Source organism: Hyla sarda, chromosome 8, assembly GCF_029499605.1.
Source record: "Hyla sarda isolate aHylSar1 chromosome 8, aHylSar1.hap1, whole genome shotgun sequence".
NCBI classification, from domain to species: Eukaryota; Metazoa; Chordata; class Amphibia; order Anura; family Hylidae; genus Hyla; species Hyla sarda.
In genome coordinates this window covers 231,083,470-231,101,398 of record NC_079196.1, presented here as the reverse complement: position 1 = coordinate 231,101,398, position 17,929 = coordinate 231,083,470, and the positions used below count along the sequence as shown (strand labels likewise).

General features: G+C 43.0%; 1 protein-coding gene across 1 annotated transcript in view; it reads right to left on the bottom strand.

The window, feature by feature from the left end:
- Positions 1-17,929, bottom strand: part of LOC130284954 (uncharacterized) — a 66,000-nt gene that overhangs the window by 14,580 nt on the left and 33,491 nt on the right. The window contains exons 3-4 of the mRNA XM_056535937.1: positions 11,982-12,188; positions 3,525-3,599 (exon numbers count right to left, since the gene is read on the bottom strand). Coding sequence (XP_056391912.1) covers positions 3,525-3,599; positions 11,982-12,188 — 282 coding nt within the window. The remainder of the gene's footprint in view (positions 1-3,524; positions 3,600-11,981; positions 12,189-17,929) is intronic.

Genomic DNA, 17,929 nt, shown 5'->3' with positions numbered 1-17,929 from the left:
ATTGCCCATAGGGGGCTATAACATTGTATACACTGATTGCCAGCACTGTTCACTGCAAGCCATAGCTTTGAATCTCAGGCTTGGAGCAATCAATCGCCGATCGGAGGCGCCGGAGGAAGGTGAGTGACCCTCCGCTCAAATCCTAGCTGATCGGGACACCGAATTTTCACTGCAGTGGTCCCGATCAGCCCCACTGAGCAGCCGGGAAGCTTTGATTTCCTTTTTGACGCAGTGTTCAAATTTTAAAGGGTTAGTAACGCGCTATTAGCCCCGGGTCCCAACTTCAGTTACATGCTTGGACCGACCCGATATGACACGGGGTAACCGTGTGACCCCTTGTTATATCGCGGGAGCCGGCCATCGACGTAAATATATGCCCGTGGTCATTAACCCCTTAAGGACCAAGGACGTACCGGTACGTCCTTGGTCCTGCTCTTCTGATATAACGCGGGGTTACACAGTAACCCCGCGTCATATCATGGCGGGCCCGGCGTCATAGTGAAGCCGGGACCCGCCTCTAATAGCGCGCAGCGCCGATCGCGGCGCCGTGCGCTATTAACCCTTTAGCCGCGCGCTCAAAGCTGAGCCGCGCGGCTAAAAGTGAAAGTTCCCGGCTGGCTCAGTCGGGCTGTTCGGGATAGCCGCGGCTAATCGCGGCATCCCGAACAGCTGACAGGACAGCGGGAGGGCCCCTACCTGCCTCCTCGCTGTCCGATCGCCGAATGACTGCTCAGTGCCTGAGATCCAGGCATGAGCAGTCATCCGGCAGAATCGTTGATCACTGGTTTCTTATGAGAAACCAGTGATCAACATAGAAGATCAGTGTGTGCAGTGTTATAGGTCCCTATGGGACCTATAACACTGCACAAAAAAAGTGAAAAAAAAAAGTGAATAAAGATCATTTAACTCCTCCCCTATTAAAAGTTTGAATCACCCCCCTTTTCCAATAAAAAAAAAAAACACAGTGTAAATAAAAATTAAAATAAACATATGTGGTATCACCGCGTGCGGAAATGTCCGAATTATAAAAATATATCATTAATTAAACCGCTCGGTCAATGGCGTGCGCGCAAAAAAATTCCAAAGTACAAAATAGTGCATTTTTGGTCACTTTTTTTATCATTTAAAAATGAATAAAAAGTGATCAATAAGTCTTATCAATGCAAAAATGGTACCGTTAAAAACTTCAGATCACGGCGCAAAAAATGAGCCCTCATACCGCCCCATACACGGAAAAATAAAAAAGTTATAGGGGTCAGAAGATGACAATTTTAAACGTATTAATTTTCCTGCATGTAGTTATGATTTTTTCCAGAAGTACGACAAAATCAAACTTATATAAGTAGGGTATCATTTTAATTGTATGGACCTACAGAATACATATCAGGTGTCATTTTTACCGAAAAATGTACTACGTAGAAACGGAAGCCCCCAAAAGTTACAAAACAGCGTTTTTTTTTCAATTTTGTCGCACAATGATTTTTTTTCCCGCTTCACCATAGATTTTTGGGCAAAATGAATGACGTCATTACAAAGTAGAATTGGTGGCGCAAACAATAAGCCATCATATGGATTTTTAGGTGTAAATTTGAAAGAGTTATGATTTTTTAAAGGCAAGGAGCAAAAAACAAAAATGCAAAAACGGAAAAACCTCCGGTCCTTAAGGGGTTAAGGGGTTAAGGATAATATATTCTTGGAGGAAACTTCCAACAGATGTGGTTGGTAAATCCATAAGAAGAAACCTGGGATAAACATTTATCTATCTAAAGATAAGAATATAAAGGAAGTAATATAGGGTCGGATTAGATGCACTGATGGGCTTCTTTTGCTGACAACCTTCTATGTTTCTATATATACTTGGGACCATGTCTGCTGTTTCGCAGATGCATTAACGCTACATTTTGTGTGTGGAGGTCTATGGGGATGCCCTATTATGTCTGAATACCTTCGTGACTTCTAACATGTACTGGTGACCACTACTGTAGATATACCCATTGGTGTCCGCAGGGAAAAGAATGTGTTAACCGAGGGGATCCGGAGCTGCTCTGCTCACACATTTTCCCTTCATCGCTCCTCATACAGCGAACAAGGAGACATCAGCAGTTGTGACAGCTCCTCCTGTTCCTGTGTAGTCTCCTGCAACACACTGTGAGAGGAAGCAGAGATGGCTGCTACCAGTTCCCTGAGGGAATGTTTTAGGTGATGCACCTAGTTTTGGTTCTTCTATAGATCTATCTATCTATCTATCTATCTATCTATCTGTCCATCTATCCCATATCATCTATCTATCTATCTGTCTGTCTGTCTGTCTGTCTGTCTGTCTATCTATCTCATATCTATCTATCTATCTATTTATCTTTCTGTCTGTCTGTCTATCTATCTATCTATTTATCTATCTCATATCTATCTATCTATTTATCTATCTATCTATTTATCTTTCTCATATCTATCTATCTATGTATTTTTCTATCTAACTATCTATCTATAATGTCTGTTTATCTGTATTTTGCATGTTTCTGATTTGGGTCCTGTTCAGACATTAAGTTTATATCTGAACAGTTTCTGTGCTTATTCTCCCTGGTTTGGGAAGAGTTAACCTTCCAGCCCTTCAGCAATGGGAGGATATATGAGGTCTCCTCAGTTGCTGCTCTGAGCTGGTAATTTCACCTGTTACTCTCATCATGTTTGCTTCATTCACCTTAGTCTATGTCTGTCTAAACACATGTATCCCGAGTTTTAACCATGGTTTACCACGCTTTGTTTGCGTACTTTGTTGGGTATTAGTATTTTTGCATTGTTCATTTTGTATTTGCTTTGTGTTTCCTTTGTCTGTATTCACACTGTGCATTTGTCAGCCCTGTTTTTACCTTGTTTGATCCTGGATATCCTTGGATAGAATCTTGTTCTGAGCCTTATGCTAATCTGTCTATCTGGGAGTGAGTTAGTCTTGTGTCTTTATTTGTGTATCTTCAATTTTTGTTTCCTCTTAGGCTAGTATCCAGTTCACACTGTGGTGTGTGCCCTCTAACTAGGAGCCCATTTGGCTTTAGTATTGATATCCCTCCATGATTGGAGTGGGGTGTCTAGTATGTTCCTTGTTCTGAGTCTAGTGTGAACAGTGCCCTTGATTTCCGACCTGTTTAGTGTTCTAACATTCAGTTAACCTGTTCATCCCCTGCATCTCCTGGTTTTGTCTGCTGTATACTGATCCTCATATCTAGCTTGTTCATATTATCATATCTGCCGTTAATCTTGATCCTGGTTCTTAAACTGTTTGTTTGTATGCTTCATCCTGCCTGGTATATCTATAGCTTTATAGTATTCCTGTTATGTTTCCTGACATGAACAGTTTGTTTTGTTTTGTTTCACGCTCATGCACTTTAGCGCAGTATAGGATCCGTCCTCGTGGTTGTCGATCCATCATTTAGGGCGGATGGGCAATAGGAAGGGACAGCGGTTGTAGGGACAGTTAGGGCTCACTAACTCCCTGCTCCGTGCCCCCTTTCATGACACTATCTATCAACCTTTTCTTTCAGGAAGTCTTCCAGCTTCTCCATCACCATTTTCCTGTTTCTCAGGTTTTTCTCATCACATTGTTCCTGTAGGAAGACAAGGACAATAAAATGTCAGGTGCAAAGTAATCCTATAGACAGGAGATCACTGGGCAGAAATTTAGATTCCTATAGACAAGAGATCATTGGGTCAAACATTAGATTCCTATAGAGAGGAGATCACTGGGCAGCAATTTAGATTCCTATAGACAGGAAATCATTGGGTCAAAAATTAGATTCCAATAGACAGGAGATCACTGGGCAGGACAATTGATTCCTATAGACAGGAGATCACTGCGAACACATTAGAATCCTATAGACAGGAGATCACTGGGCAGGACATTAGATTCCTATAGACAGGAGATTACTGGACAGCACATTAGATTCATATAGACAGGAGATCACTGGGGTAACATTAGATTCCTATAGACAGGAGATCACTGGGGTAACATTAGATTCCTATAGACAGGAGATCACTGGGGTAACATTAGATTCCTATAGACAGGATATTACTGGACAGCACATTAGATTCATATAGACAGGAGATCACTGGGGTAATATTAGATTCATATAGACAGGAGATCACTTCAGGCACATTAGGTTCCTATAGACAGGAAATCACTGGACAGCAAATTAGATTCCTATAGACACGAGATCACTGGGGGCACATTAGATTCCTATAGACAGGAGATCACTGGAGGGCAAATTAGATTCATATAGACAGGAAATCACTGGCAGCACATTGGATTCCTATAGACATGAGATCACTGGGCAGCACATTAGATTCCTATAGACAGGAGATCACTGGATGGCACATTAAATTCCTATAGACAGGAGATCACTGGGCAGCACATTAGATTCCTATAGACAGGGGATCACTGGATGGCACATTAAATTCCTATAGACAGGAGATCACTGGGCAGCACATTAGATTCCTATAGACAGGAGATCACTGGGCAGCACATTAGATTACTATAGTCAGGGGATCACTGATCATCACTAGTGTTGAGCGGCATAGGCCATATTCGAATTCGCGAATATTCGCGAATATATGGACGAATATTCGTCATATATTCGCGAATATTCGCATATTCGTTATAGTCTCGTTTTATTTTCGCATATGCGAATATTCGCGTATGCGAAAATTAACATATGTTAATATTGACATATACAAAATCAGCACATGCATAAATTCGCATATGCGAACATTAGCATATGCTAATTTTCGCATATGCGAATTTTCGCACGCCAGTCTCACACAGTAGTATTACAGCCTTCTTTACACCACACAAGCTGGAAGCAGAGAGGGATGATCACTGTGATGTGTACTGTGAAAAAAAAAAAGAAAAAAAAAAGAAAAAAAAAAAAAAAACGAATATTCGTAATTACGAATATATAGCGCTATATTCGCGAAATTCGAATTGCGAATATTCGCGAGCAACACTAATCATCACAATATATTCCTATAGACAGGAGATCACTGTGGGCACATTAGAATCCTATAGACAGGAGATCACTGGGTAGCACATTAGATTCATATAGACAGGAGATCACTGGGCAGCACATTAGATTCATATAGACAGGAGATCACTGGGCAGCACAATAGATTCCTATAGGCAGGAGATCACTGAGCAGCACATTAGATTACTATAGACAGGAGATCACTGGGGTAACATTAGATTCCTATAGACAGGAGATCACTGGGCAGCACATTAGGTTCATATAGACAGGAGATCACTGGGGTAACATTAGATTCCTATAGACAGGAGATCACTGGGGTAACATTAGATTCCTATAGACAGGAGATTACTGGACAGCACATTAGATTCATATAGACAGGAGATCACTGGGGTAACATTAGATTCATATAGACAGGAGATGACTGGAGGGCACATTAGGTTCCTATAGACAGGAGATCACTGGGCAGCACATTAGGTTCCTATAGACAGGAGATCACTGGACAGCAAATTATATTCCCTATAGACAGGAAATCACTGTCAGCTCATTGGATTCCTATAGACATGAGATCACTGGAGGGCAAATTAGATTCCTATAGACATGAGATCACTGGAGGGCAAATTAGATTCCAATAGACAGGAGATCACTGGGCAGCACATTAGATTCATATAGTCAGGGGATCACTGATCATCACATTATATTCCTATAGACGGGAGATCACTGTGGGCACATTAGATTCCTATAGACAGGAAATCACTGGGTAGCACATTAGATTACTATAGACAGGAGATCACTGGGGGAACATTAGATTCCTATAGACAGGAGATCACTGGGGTAACATTAGATTCCTATAGACAGGATATTACTGGACAGCACATTAGATTCATATAGACAGGAGATCACTGGGGTAATATTAGATTCATATAGACAGGAGATCACTTCAGGCACATTAGGTTCCTATAGACAGGAAATCACTGGACAGCAAATTAGATTCCTATAGACACGAGATCACTGGGGGCACATTAGATTCCTATAGACAGGAGATCACTGGAGGGCAAATTAGATTCATATAGACAGGAAATCACTGGCAGCACATTGGATTCCTATAGACATGAGATCACTGGGCAGCACATTAGATTCCTATAGACAGGAGATCACTGGATGGCACATTAAATTCCTATAGACAGGAGATCACTGGGCAGCACATTAGATTCCTATAGACAGGGGATCACTGGATGGCACATTAAATTCCTATAGACAGGAGATCACTGGGCAGCACATTAGATTCCTATAGACAGGAGATCACTGGGCAGCACATTAGATTACTATAGTCAGGGGATCACTGATCATCACTAGTGTTGAGCGGCATAGGCCATATTCGAATTCGCGAATATTCGCGAATATATGGACGAATATTCGTCATATATTCGCGAATATTCGCATATTCGTTATAGTCTCGTTTTATTTTCGCATATGCGAATATTCGCGTATGCGAAAATTAACATATGTTAATATTGACATATACAAAATCAGCACATGCATAAATTCGCATATGCGAACATTAGCATATGCTAATTTTCGCATATGCGAATTTTCGCACGCCAGTCTCACACAGTAGTATTACAGCCTTCTTTACACCACACAAGCTGGAAGCAGAGAGGGATGATCACTGTGATGTGTACTGTGAAAAAAAAAAAGAAAAAAAAAAGAAAAAAAAAAAAAAAACGAATATTCGTAATTACGAATATATAGCGCTATATTCGCGAAATTCGAATTGCGAATATTCGCGAGCAACACTAATCATCACAATATATTCCTATAGACAGGAGATCACTGTGGGCACATTAGAATCCTATAGACAGGAGATCACTGGGTAGCACATTAGATTCATATAGACAGGAGATCACTGGGCAGCACATTAGATTCATATAGACAGGAGATCACTGGGCAGCACAATAGATTCCTATAGGCAGGAGATCACTGAGCAGCACATTAGATTACTATAGACAGGAGATCACTGGGGTAACATTAGATTCCTATAGACAGGAGATCACTGGGCAGCACATTAGGTTCATATAGACAGGAGATCACTGGGGTAACATTAGATTCCTATAGACAGGAGATCACTGGGGTAACATTAGATTCCTATAGACAGGAGATTACTGGACAGCACATTAGATTCATATAGACAGGAGATCACTGGGGTAACATTAGATTCATATAGACAGGAGATGACTGGAGGGCACATTAGGTTCCTATAGACAGGAGATCACTGGGCAGCACATTAGGTTCCTATAGACAGGAGATCACTGGACAGCAAATTATATTCCCTATAGACAGGAAATCACTGTCAGCTCATTGGATTCCTATAGACATGAGATCACTGGAGGGCAAATTAGATTCCTATAGACATGAGATCACTGGAGGGCAAATTAGATTCCAATAGACAGGAGATCACTGGGCAGCACATTAGATTCATATAGTCAGGGGATCACTGATCATCACATTATATTCCTATAGACGGGAGATCACTGTGGGCACATTAGATTCCTATAGACAGGAAATCACTGGGTAGCACATTAGATTACTATAGACAGGAGATCACTGAGGGCACATTAGATTCCTATAGGCAGGAGATAACTGAGCAGCACATTAGATTACTATAGACTGGAGATCACTGGGGTAACATTAGATTCCTATATACAGGAGATCATTGAGGGGCACATTAGATTCCTATAGAGAGGAGATCACTGGGGTAACATTAGATTCCTATAGACAGGAGATCACTGAGCGGTACATTCGATTCCTATAGAAAGGAGATCACTGAACAGCACATTAGATTCCTATAGACAGGAGATCACTGGGGGGAACATTGGATTCCTATAGACAGGAGATCACTGAGTGCACTTTAGATTCTTATAAACAGGAGATCATGAGGCAGCACATTAGATTAATATAGACAGGAGATCACTGGGGGCACATTAGATTTCTATAGACAGGAGATCACTGGGCAGCACATTAGATTCCAATAGACAGCAAATCACTGGGCAGCACATTAGATTCCAATAGACAGGAGATCACTGGGCAGCACATTAGATTCATATAGACAGGAGATCACTGGGCAGTATTTTAGATCCCTATAGACATGAGATCACACGGCAGCAAATTAGATTCCTGTTTACAGGAGATCACATGGTAGCACATTATATTCCTAGAGACAGAAGATCACTGATCAGCACATTAGATTCCTATAGACAGGAGATCACTGGGCAGCACAATAGATTCCTATAGACAGGAGATCAGTGGGAACACATTAGATTCCAATAGACAGGATATCACTGGGCAGCACATTAGATTCCTATAGACAGGAGATCACTGGGCAGCACAATAGATTCCTATACACAGGAGATCACTGAGCAGCACATTAGATTACTATAGACAGGAGATCACTGGGGTAACATTAGATTCCTATAAACAGGCGATCACTGAGCGGCACATTCGATTCCTATAGACAGGAGATCACTGGGAGCACATTAGATTCCTATAGATAGGAGATCACTGGGGGGAACATTGGATTCCTATAGACAGGAGATCACGGGGGGAACATTGGATTCCTATAGACAGGAGATCACTGAGTGCACTTTAGATTCTTATAAACAGGAGATTATTAGGCAGCACATTAGATTCCTACAGACATGAGATCACTGGGCAGCACATTAGATTCCTATAGACAGGAGATCACTGGGCAGCACATTAGATTCCTATAGACAGGAGATCACTGAGCAGCACATTAGATTACTATAGACAGGAGATCACTGAGCAGCACATTAGATTCCTATAGACAGGAGATCACTGGGGTAACATTAGATTCCTACAGACAGGAGATCACTGGGCAGCACATTAGATTCCTATAGACAGGAGATCACTGAGCAGCACATTAGATTCCTATAGACAGGAGATCACTGAGGGGCTTATTAGATTCCTATAGACAGGAGATCACTGGGGTAACATTAGATTCCTACAGACAGGAGATCACTGGACAGCACATTAGATTCCTACAGACAGGAGATCACTGGGCAGCACATTAGATTCCTATAAGCAGGAGATCACTGGACAGCACATTAGATTCCTATAAGCAGGAGATCACTGGACAGCACATTAGATTCCTATAAGCAGGAGATCACTGGACAGCACATTAGGTTCCTAGACCGATGCACAGACTATCAAACTTTTATAAAATTTAATTAGGACTAATTTCTGACAGAACCTGTCAGAATCTGATGTTACTTTTACTTAATTTTTTTTTTTTTTTAGATTTTCCAATCCTACACAGCTAGCCAACCACTGCTATTCACTCTCTTGGTTTGCTGCCAACATCTACAGCGTTCCCGTTTTAGAAGAAGAAACTTTTCAGCTTATCATGAAAGAGGACATTGGAAAGGTAAGTTGGTTTGTTTTTTTTATTTATTTATTTATTTATTCCCCCCCGACAAGAAGAATACCAGGACTACTTCAGAATAAGATTGAACATTTTTATTTATTTAATTTTTTTCTTAAACGGTTTATAGGTGGACTTGGGGACTTTTTATGTTAATAAAGTTTATATATATATATATATATATATATATATATATATATATATATTATTTTTTTTTTTTTTTTTTTTTTTAACCGTGCGTGTATATGGGTATTTTTATACTTTGGCTGAGAGGGGGATTTCCTATAGACAGCATTTGTTACTAAGCCAGATTAGAGTTAGCCCAGTAATGATCCTCTAAGCATGGGGTGCTAGCAGGCTGATAGTAGATAATAATTGGTTCTTGCCACCCTGCTTAGTCTGTATCTGGTTGGTTGTGAAGAATAGGGGAGGATCTAATGATTTTTTTCCCTATTTTCTATAACCAGCCAGGTATTAAACTAAGCAGTAGCATCCTGATATTTCCAGAGTTGCAAAGACTGTTTATTTAGACCATTGCCCACCCAATAATATCATATAAAATGGATTTCGTTACTAAACCAAAAATGATTTAAAAAAAAAAAAAAAACGCACTCGATTTTATAAAGTTCTTTATGAAAAAACAAACTCATATACATCTTTTTTCTTGTTTTCCTCATCCTAAGTAATTCAGTCTTCTTCTTCTTTCTAGCAAAACAATGCTCCAGGTCAATAAAGGTGTGGATGGAGGACCACCAGGTCAAGACCCTGTCATGGCCAGCCCAATCTGAACACCTAAACCCCATTAAAAAGCTCTAAAATTTGATGAAGAGAATGATGGATGGTCACAAGCCTCCAAACAAAGTTACTTGAATTTTTGTGCCAGTAGCAGCTTACAGTCAATGTGCCAGGCTGGTGGAGCGGACAGCAAGGTGCATGCAATAAATAATCATGTTTTTTTCACCAAATATTGATTTCTGAACTCTTCCAAAGTTATAAGTTTTTAATATATTAAAATGTTTAAAAATAAATATTAATGTGTTCTCTTTGCATTTTTTGCGTCTGAACATTAGGCAGATTTTTTAAAATTTTTAATTTTTTTTTTAATTTTTTTTTTTGTTATTTTGACCAGCTGTTATTTTCTGCAAATAAATTCTTTGAATGACAAAATTTGTATTTGAAATTTGGGGAGATATTATCAGTAATTTATAGAGGAAAACAAAACTCTTCATTTTACTCAAACAGATAAAGCCCATATATAATAAAATTAGAGAAACTAAAGATTTTGCAGTGGTCTCTTAATTTTTTCTATTTTTTTCCCAGTGCTGTTTTATATATATATATATATATATATATATATATATATACACACATACATATATTGTTCTAAAACACTGTGAGTGCAGATGTGACTACATTTTCACATTGACAAGCTCTACTAAGGATGCAGCCAATTTTTTTTTTTTATATATATATTTTTCTTCCTCCTCGCTTTTTGAGTGCCATAACATTTTACGTTTTTAGGTTTTCTGTAGACAGACCTAATTTATATAACGGTTTGTGTTTTGCAGGTCATGTACATTAAAAAGTACAAGGCGCCCTGCAAAAAACAAGCTCCAATACACTTCTGCAGTAAAATGACCATGATAACTTTATTCTGTGGGTGATTTTGTTTAAAATCATACCTGATTTACTTAATCTATGCTTTGGTTTTAGTACATTTAAAATGTTAAAAACTTTAACAGCTCTGTTCTTTCTTGTAGCGGTGATTTCCCATCACACTCTCTGAAAGTACAGCTTTCTCCCCCTCTCCTCCTGTTTGCCAAGGAGTTTGTATATTGCTTATAAAATGTTAAGGCAGCAGGAAGCCTTTCTGAGATAAGACAGCAGTGAGCCTGTTCTGATTGAAACTTATGTGAGTGAGAAAGGCTTCCTGCTGTCTTAAAATCTAATGAGCAGTAATATGAGCTTTCCCTTTACATTACTGGTCTCTCCCTGAGCGGACAGAAGGGTGGGGGGGGAGTAGGGACAGGAGCTTTGAGTATAATGTGATGTCACAGCTGAATTAAATGCACTTTATGAAGCAAAGCATATTTGCCTTTGGTTTTAATTAAATATGTTTGTCTTTTGCATATTCTATGTATTCCAGTGCACTGTATGCTGCTGGACGCCTCTTCCTTCATCCAAGCCCCTTGATGGCTCACTACGTAGCCCGTCTCCATCTTCTCCTGAACGTTCATCTCAGCTCAAATAAAATAAATAAACTTGACCTTACTGTGTCAATGTTCAGGAGAGGAGAGGAAAGGGCTGCAGACTGAGCCTAGACAGAGCAATATGACAGATTTACAGTGTATTATAATATGACCATCTCCAGAAGAGAAACTCTAGAAAATGTCATATTAAAACTATGTACACCAATGGTTTATTTAAAGCATATATTATTTATTTATTCATTTAATTTAATTTATTTATTTTATTTTTTTATTATTGGTAAAGCTGTCCATAGTCTTCTAACTCACTGATAAGCCCAACATTACCTTAAACTTTATAGAGTATTTGAGGCAAATTTTTTCTTGTTTCTCTTTTAGTTCAGATTGTAGATCATCCATAAGACGCCTCTTCTCTTCCTCAGAGTCGGTCAGAAGGAGGTCTCCATATTCAGCCAGGAGTGAGATGATCTTAGCCTCAATGTCCGACCTCAGTGCAGATGGTTTTATAATGAATCCTTCACATAGCAAGGAACGCTGTGAGGTGGGAAGACAAAGAAAAGATTCCAATGTAACAAAAAAAGTCCTAGGACCCTCACTATAGGATACAGAGAAATATCTTCTACAGTTAAGAAAAAAAAAATACAGAAAATGGGCTCGAAAAAGAGACTGAGGACCCTTGCCATTACAAGCTTGTGTATTTTGGCCAAAATATCAACTGATACCTCATATTTATCATATGGAGTATAAATATTTTTTATGATGTGGTTTGGCCTTGTGATGCTGGGGGGAGCCCGGGGTGTCAGTGAATTGTGGGGTGCACATAAAAAATGCTGGGCAACCCGCCTGATCGAATAGTAGGGGCACCCCCCCCAATGAATAGAAGGCGTGTGAGTGGTTGTTCATCAGTATTTTGACCTCCCCATAAAGCATTGTGGCTGGTCTACTTCATGGTGGGAATGAGTGCCTAACCTACCCTTGTATCAGTAAGTATGGCTTCTTTTCTGCAATCTTCTACAGTTGAGCAGATTATAAACATCAGAGGACATTACAGGAATTACACCTCTCATTCCTTTACATACAAGATGTCTATTGTCTGATACCCCTCCTGGGAGACCAGGGTATGTCTACCCAAACCACCCATGGGGGCAAATATCCAGATCTTGTGTAAAAAGTAAACCCAACCAACTACCTAAACAGCCTGGAAGAGATACAGAAAAAAGAAAAGGATGTAGCCCTATTAGGGACCGATATTACACTTGTAAATGAAGGGACTTAAAGGGGTATTCCGGCCAAAGACATCTAATCCCTTATCCAAAGGGTAGGGAATAGGATGTCTGATCGCAGGGAGGCACCGTTGGGACACCCTCCGCAATCCCTGTGCAGCACCCACATTCTATGCCGGGCTGCTGCTCTAGACTCGGAAGCTTTTGTGTTTCTGTAGACATGAATGAAGGGGGCGTGATGTGATGACGGATAGATAAAGAGAAAAAGAAAAATAGGGGGCGCTCCCAATATAGAATGCAATGCCGAATTTTGTGTCGAATTATGGTAGTAGCTGTTACGCCGAGCGCTCCGGGTCCCCGCTCCTCCCCGGAGCGCTCGCTACACTCCTCTCACTGCAGCGCTCCGGTCGGTTCCACGGACCCGGGGCGCTGCGATACCGCCTCTGGCCGGGATGCGATTCGCGATGCGGGTAGCGCCCGCTCGCGATGCGCACCCCGGCTCCCGTACCTGACTCGCTCTCCGTCAGTTCTGTCCCGGCGCGCGCGGCCCCGCTCCCTAGGGCGCGCGCGCGCCGGGTCTTTGCGATTTAAAGGGCCACTGCGCCGCTGATTGGCGCAGTGGTTCCAATTAGTCTTTACACCTGTGCACTTCCCTATATCACCTCACTTCCCCTTCACTCCCTCGCCGGATCTTGTTGCCTTAGTGCCAGTGAAAGCGTTTCCTTGTGTGTTCCTAGCCTGTGTTCCAGACCTCCTGCCGTTGCCCCTGACTACGATCCTTGCTGCCTGCCCCGACCTTCTGCTACGTCCGACCTTGCTTCTGTCTACTCCCTTGTACCGCGCCTATCTTCAGCAGCCAGAGAGGTTGAGCCGTTGCTAGGGGATACGACCTGGTCACTACCGCCGCAGCAAGACCATCCCGCTTTGCGGCGGGCTCTGGTGAAAACCAGTAGTGACTTAGAACCGATCCTCTAGCACGGTCCACGCCAATCCCTCTCTGGCACAGAGGATCCACTACCTGCCAGCCGGCATCGTGACAGTAGATCCGGCCATGGATCCCGCTGAAGTTCCTCTGCCAGTTGTCGCTGACCTCACCACGGTGGTCGCCCAGCAGTCACAACAGATAGCGCAACAAGGCCAACAGCTGTCTCAACTGACTGTTATGCTACAACAGTTACTACCACAGCTCCAGCAATCATCTCCTCCGCCAGCTCCTGCACCGCCTCCGCAGCGAGTGGCCGCTTCTGGACTACGACTATCCTTGCCGGATAAATTTGATGGGGACTCTAAGTTTTGCCGTGGCTTCCTTTCCCAATGTTCATTACACTTGGAGATGATGTCGGACCAGTTCCCCACTGAAAGGTCTAAGGTGGCTTTCGTAGTCAGCCTGCTGTCTGGAAAAGCCCTGGCTTGGGCCACACCACTCTGGGACCGCAATGACCCCGTCACTGCCTCTGTACACTCCTTCTTCTCGGAAATTCGAAGTGTCTTTGAGGAACCTGCCCGAGCCTCTTCTGCTGAGACTGCCCTGTTGAACCTGGTCCAGGGTAATTCTTCCGTTGGCGAGTATGCCGTACAATTCCGTACTCTTGCTTCTGAATTATCCTGGAACAATGAGGCCCTCTGCGCGACCTTTAAAAAAGGCCTATCCAGCAACATTAAAGATGTTCTGGCCGCACGAGAAATGCCTGCTAATCTTCATGAACTTATTCACCTAGCCACTCGCATTGACATGCGTTTTTCCGAAAGGCGTCAGGAGCTCCGCCAAGATATGGACTCTGTTCGCACGAGGCGTTTCTTCTCCTCGGCTCCTCTCTCCTCTGGTTCCCTGCAATCTGTTCCTGTGCCTCCCGCCGTGGAGGCTATGCAGGTCGACCGGTCTCGCCTGACATCTCAAGAGAGGACACGACGCCGCATGGAGAACCTCTGCCTGTACTGTGCTAGTACCGAACACTTCCTGAGGGATTGTCCTATCCGCCCTCCCCGCCTGGAAAGACGTACGCTGACTCCGCACAAAGGTGAGACAATCCTTGATGTCTACTCTGCTTCTCCACGTCTTACTGTGCCTGTGCGGATGTCTGCCTCTGCCTTCTCCTTCTCTTCTGTGGCCTTCTTGGACTCTGGATCTGCAGGAAATTTTATTTTGGCCTCTCTCGTCAACAGGTTCAACATCCCAGTGACCAGTCTCACCAGACCCCTTTACATCAATTGTATAAACAATGAAAGATTGGACTGTTCCATACGTTTCCGCACGGAGCCCCTTCTAATGAGCATCGGATCTCATCACGAGAGGATTGAACTTTTGGTCCTCCCCAATTGCACCTCGGAAATTCTCCTTGGACTTCCCTGGCTTCAACTTCATTCCCCAACCCTGGATTGGTCCACTGGGGAGATCAAGAGTTGGGGGCCCTCTTGTTCCAAGGACTGTCTAAAACCGGTTCCCAGTAACCCTTGCCGTGACTCTGTGCTTTCTCCAGTAACCGGTCTCCCTAAGGCCTATATGGACTTCGCGGATGTTTTCTGCAAAAAACAAGCGGAGACTCTACCTCCTCACAGGCCTTATGATTGTCCTATCGACCTCCTCCCGGGCACTACTCCACCCCGGGGCAGAATTTATCCTCTCTCTGCCCCAGAGACTCTTGCCATGTCTGAATACGTCCAGGAGAATCTAAAAAAGGGCTTTATCCGTAAATCCTCCTCTCCTGCCGGAGCCGGATTTTTCTTTGTGTCCAAAAAAGATGGCTCTCTACGTCCTTGCATTGACTACCGCGGACTTAATAAAATCACGGTTAAGAACCGCTACCCCTTACCCCTCATCTCTGAACTCTTTGATCGCCTCCAAGGTGCCCACATCTTTACTAAATTGGACTTAAGAGGCGCCTATAACCTCATCCGCATCAGAGAGGGGGATGAGTGGAAAACAGCATTTAACACCAGAGATGGACACTTTGAGTATCTGGTCATGCCCTTTGGCCTGTGCAACGCCCCTGCTGTCTTCCAAGACTTTGTTAATGAAATTTTTCGTGATCTGTTATACTCCTGTGTTGTTGTATATCTTGATGATATCCTAATTTTTTCGGCCAATCTAGAAGAACACCGCCAGCATGTCCGTATGGTTCTTCAGAGACTTCGTGACAATCAACTCTATGCTAAAATTGAGAAATGTCTGTTTGAATGCCAATCTCTTCCTTTTCTAGGATACTTGGTCTCTGGCCAGGGACTACAAATGGACCCAGATAAACTCTCTGCCGTCTTAGATTGGCCACGCCCCTCCGGACTCCGTGCCATCCAACGTTTTTTGGGGTTCGCCAATTATTACAGGCAATTTATTCCACATTTTTCTACCATTGTGGCTCCTATTGTGGCTTTAACCAAAAAAAATGCCGATCCCAAGTCTTGGCCTCCTCAAGCGGAAGACGCCTTTAAACGACTCAAGTCTGCCTTCTCTTCGGCTCCCGTGCTCTCCAGACCTGACCCATCTAAACCCTTCCTATTGGAGGTTGATGCCTCCTCAGTGGGAGCTGGAGCTGTCCTTCTGCAAAAAAAACTCTTCCGGGCATGCTGTTACTTGTGGTTTTTTTTCTAGGACCTTCTCTCCGGCGGAGAGGAACTACTCCATCGGGGATCGAGAGCTTCTAGCCATTAAATTAGCACTTGAGGAATGGAGGCATCTGCTGGAGGGATCAAGATTCCCAGTTATTATTTACACCGATCACAAGAACCTCTCCTACCTCCAGTCTGCCCAACGGCTGAATCCTCGTCAGGCCAGGTGGTCTCTGTTCTTTGCCCGATTTAATTTTGAAATTCACTTTCGGCCTGCTGATAAGAACATTAGGGCCGATGCTCTCTCTCGTTCCTCAGATGCTTCTGAAATTGAACTCTCTCCTCAACACATCATTCCTCCTGACTGCCTGATTTCCACTTCTCTAGCCTCCATCAGGCAAACTCCTCCAGGAAAGACCTTTGTTTCTCCACGCCAACGCCTCGGAATCCTCAAATGGGGTCACTCCTCCCATCTCGCAGGTCATGCGGGCATCAAGAAATCTGTGCAACTCATCTCTCGCTTCTATTGGTGGCCGACTCTAGAGACTGATGTGGTGGACTTTGTGCGAGCCTGCACTATCTGTGCCCGGGATAAGACTCCTCGCCAGAAGCCCGCTGGTTTTCTTCTTCCTCTGCCTGTCCCCGAACAACCTTGGTCTCTGATTGGTATGGATTTTATTACTGACTTACCCCCATCCCATGGCAACACTGTTATTTGGGTGGTCGTTGATCGATTCTCCAAAATGGCACATTTCATCCCTCTTCCTGGTCTTCCTTCAGCGCCTCAGTTGGCTAAACAATTTTTTGTACACATTTTTCGTCTTCACGGGTTGCCTACGCAGATCGTCTCGGATAGAGGCGTCCAATTTGTGTCTAAATTCTGGAGGGCTCTCTGTAAACAACTCAAGATTAAATTAAATTTTTCTTCTGCATACCATCCTCAATCCAATGGACAAGTAGAAAGAATTAACCAGATCTTGGGTGACTATTTACGACATTTTGTTTCCTCCCGCCAGGATGACTGGGCAGATCTTCTACCTTGGGCCGAATTCTCGTATAATTTCAGAATCTCTGAATCTTCCTCCAAATCCCCGTTTTTCGTGGTGTACGGCCGTCACCCTCTTCCCCCCCTCCCTACCCCCTTGCCCTCTGGTCTGCCCGCTGTGGATGAAATTTCTCGTGATCTTTCCATCATATGGAGAGAGACCCAAAATTCTCTCTTACAGGCTTCTTCACGCATGAAGAGATTCGCGGATAAGAAAAGAAGAGCTCCTCCCATTTTTTCCCCTGGAGACAAGGTATGGCTCTCCGCCAAATATGTCCGCTTCCGTGTCCCTAGCTATAAGTTGGGACCACGCTATCTTGGTCCTTTCAAGATTTTGCGCCAGATTAATCCTGTCTCTTACAAACTTCTTCTTCCTCCTTCTCTTCGTATTCCTAATGCCTTTCATGTTTCTCTTCTTAAACCACTTATCATTAACCGTTTCTCTCCCAAATCTGTTCCCCCCA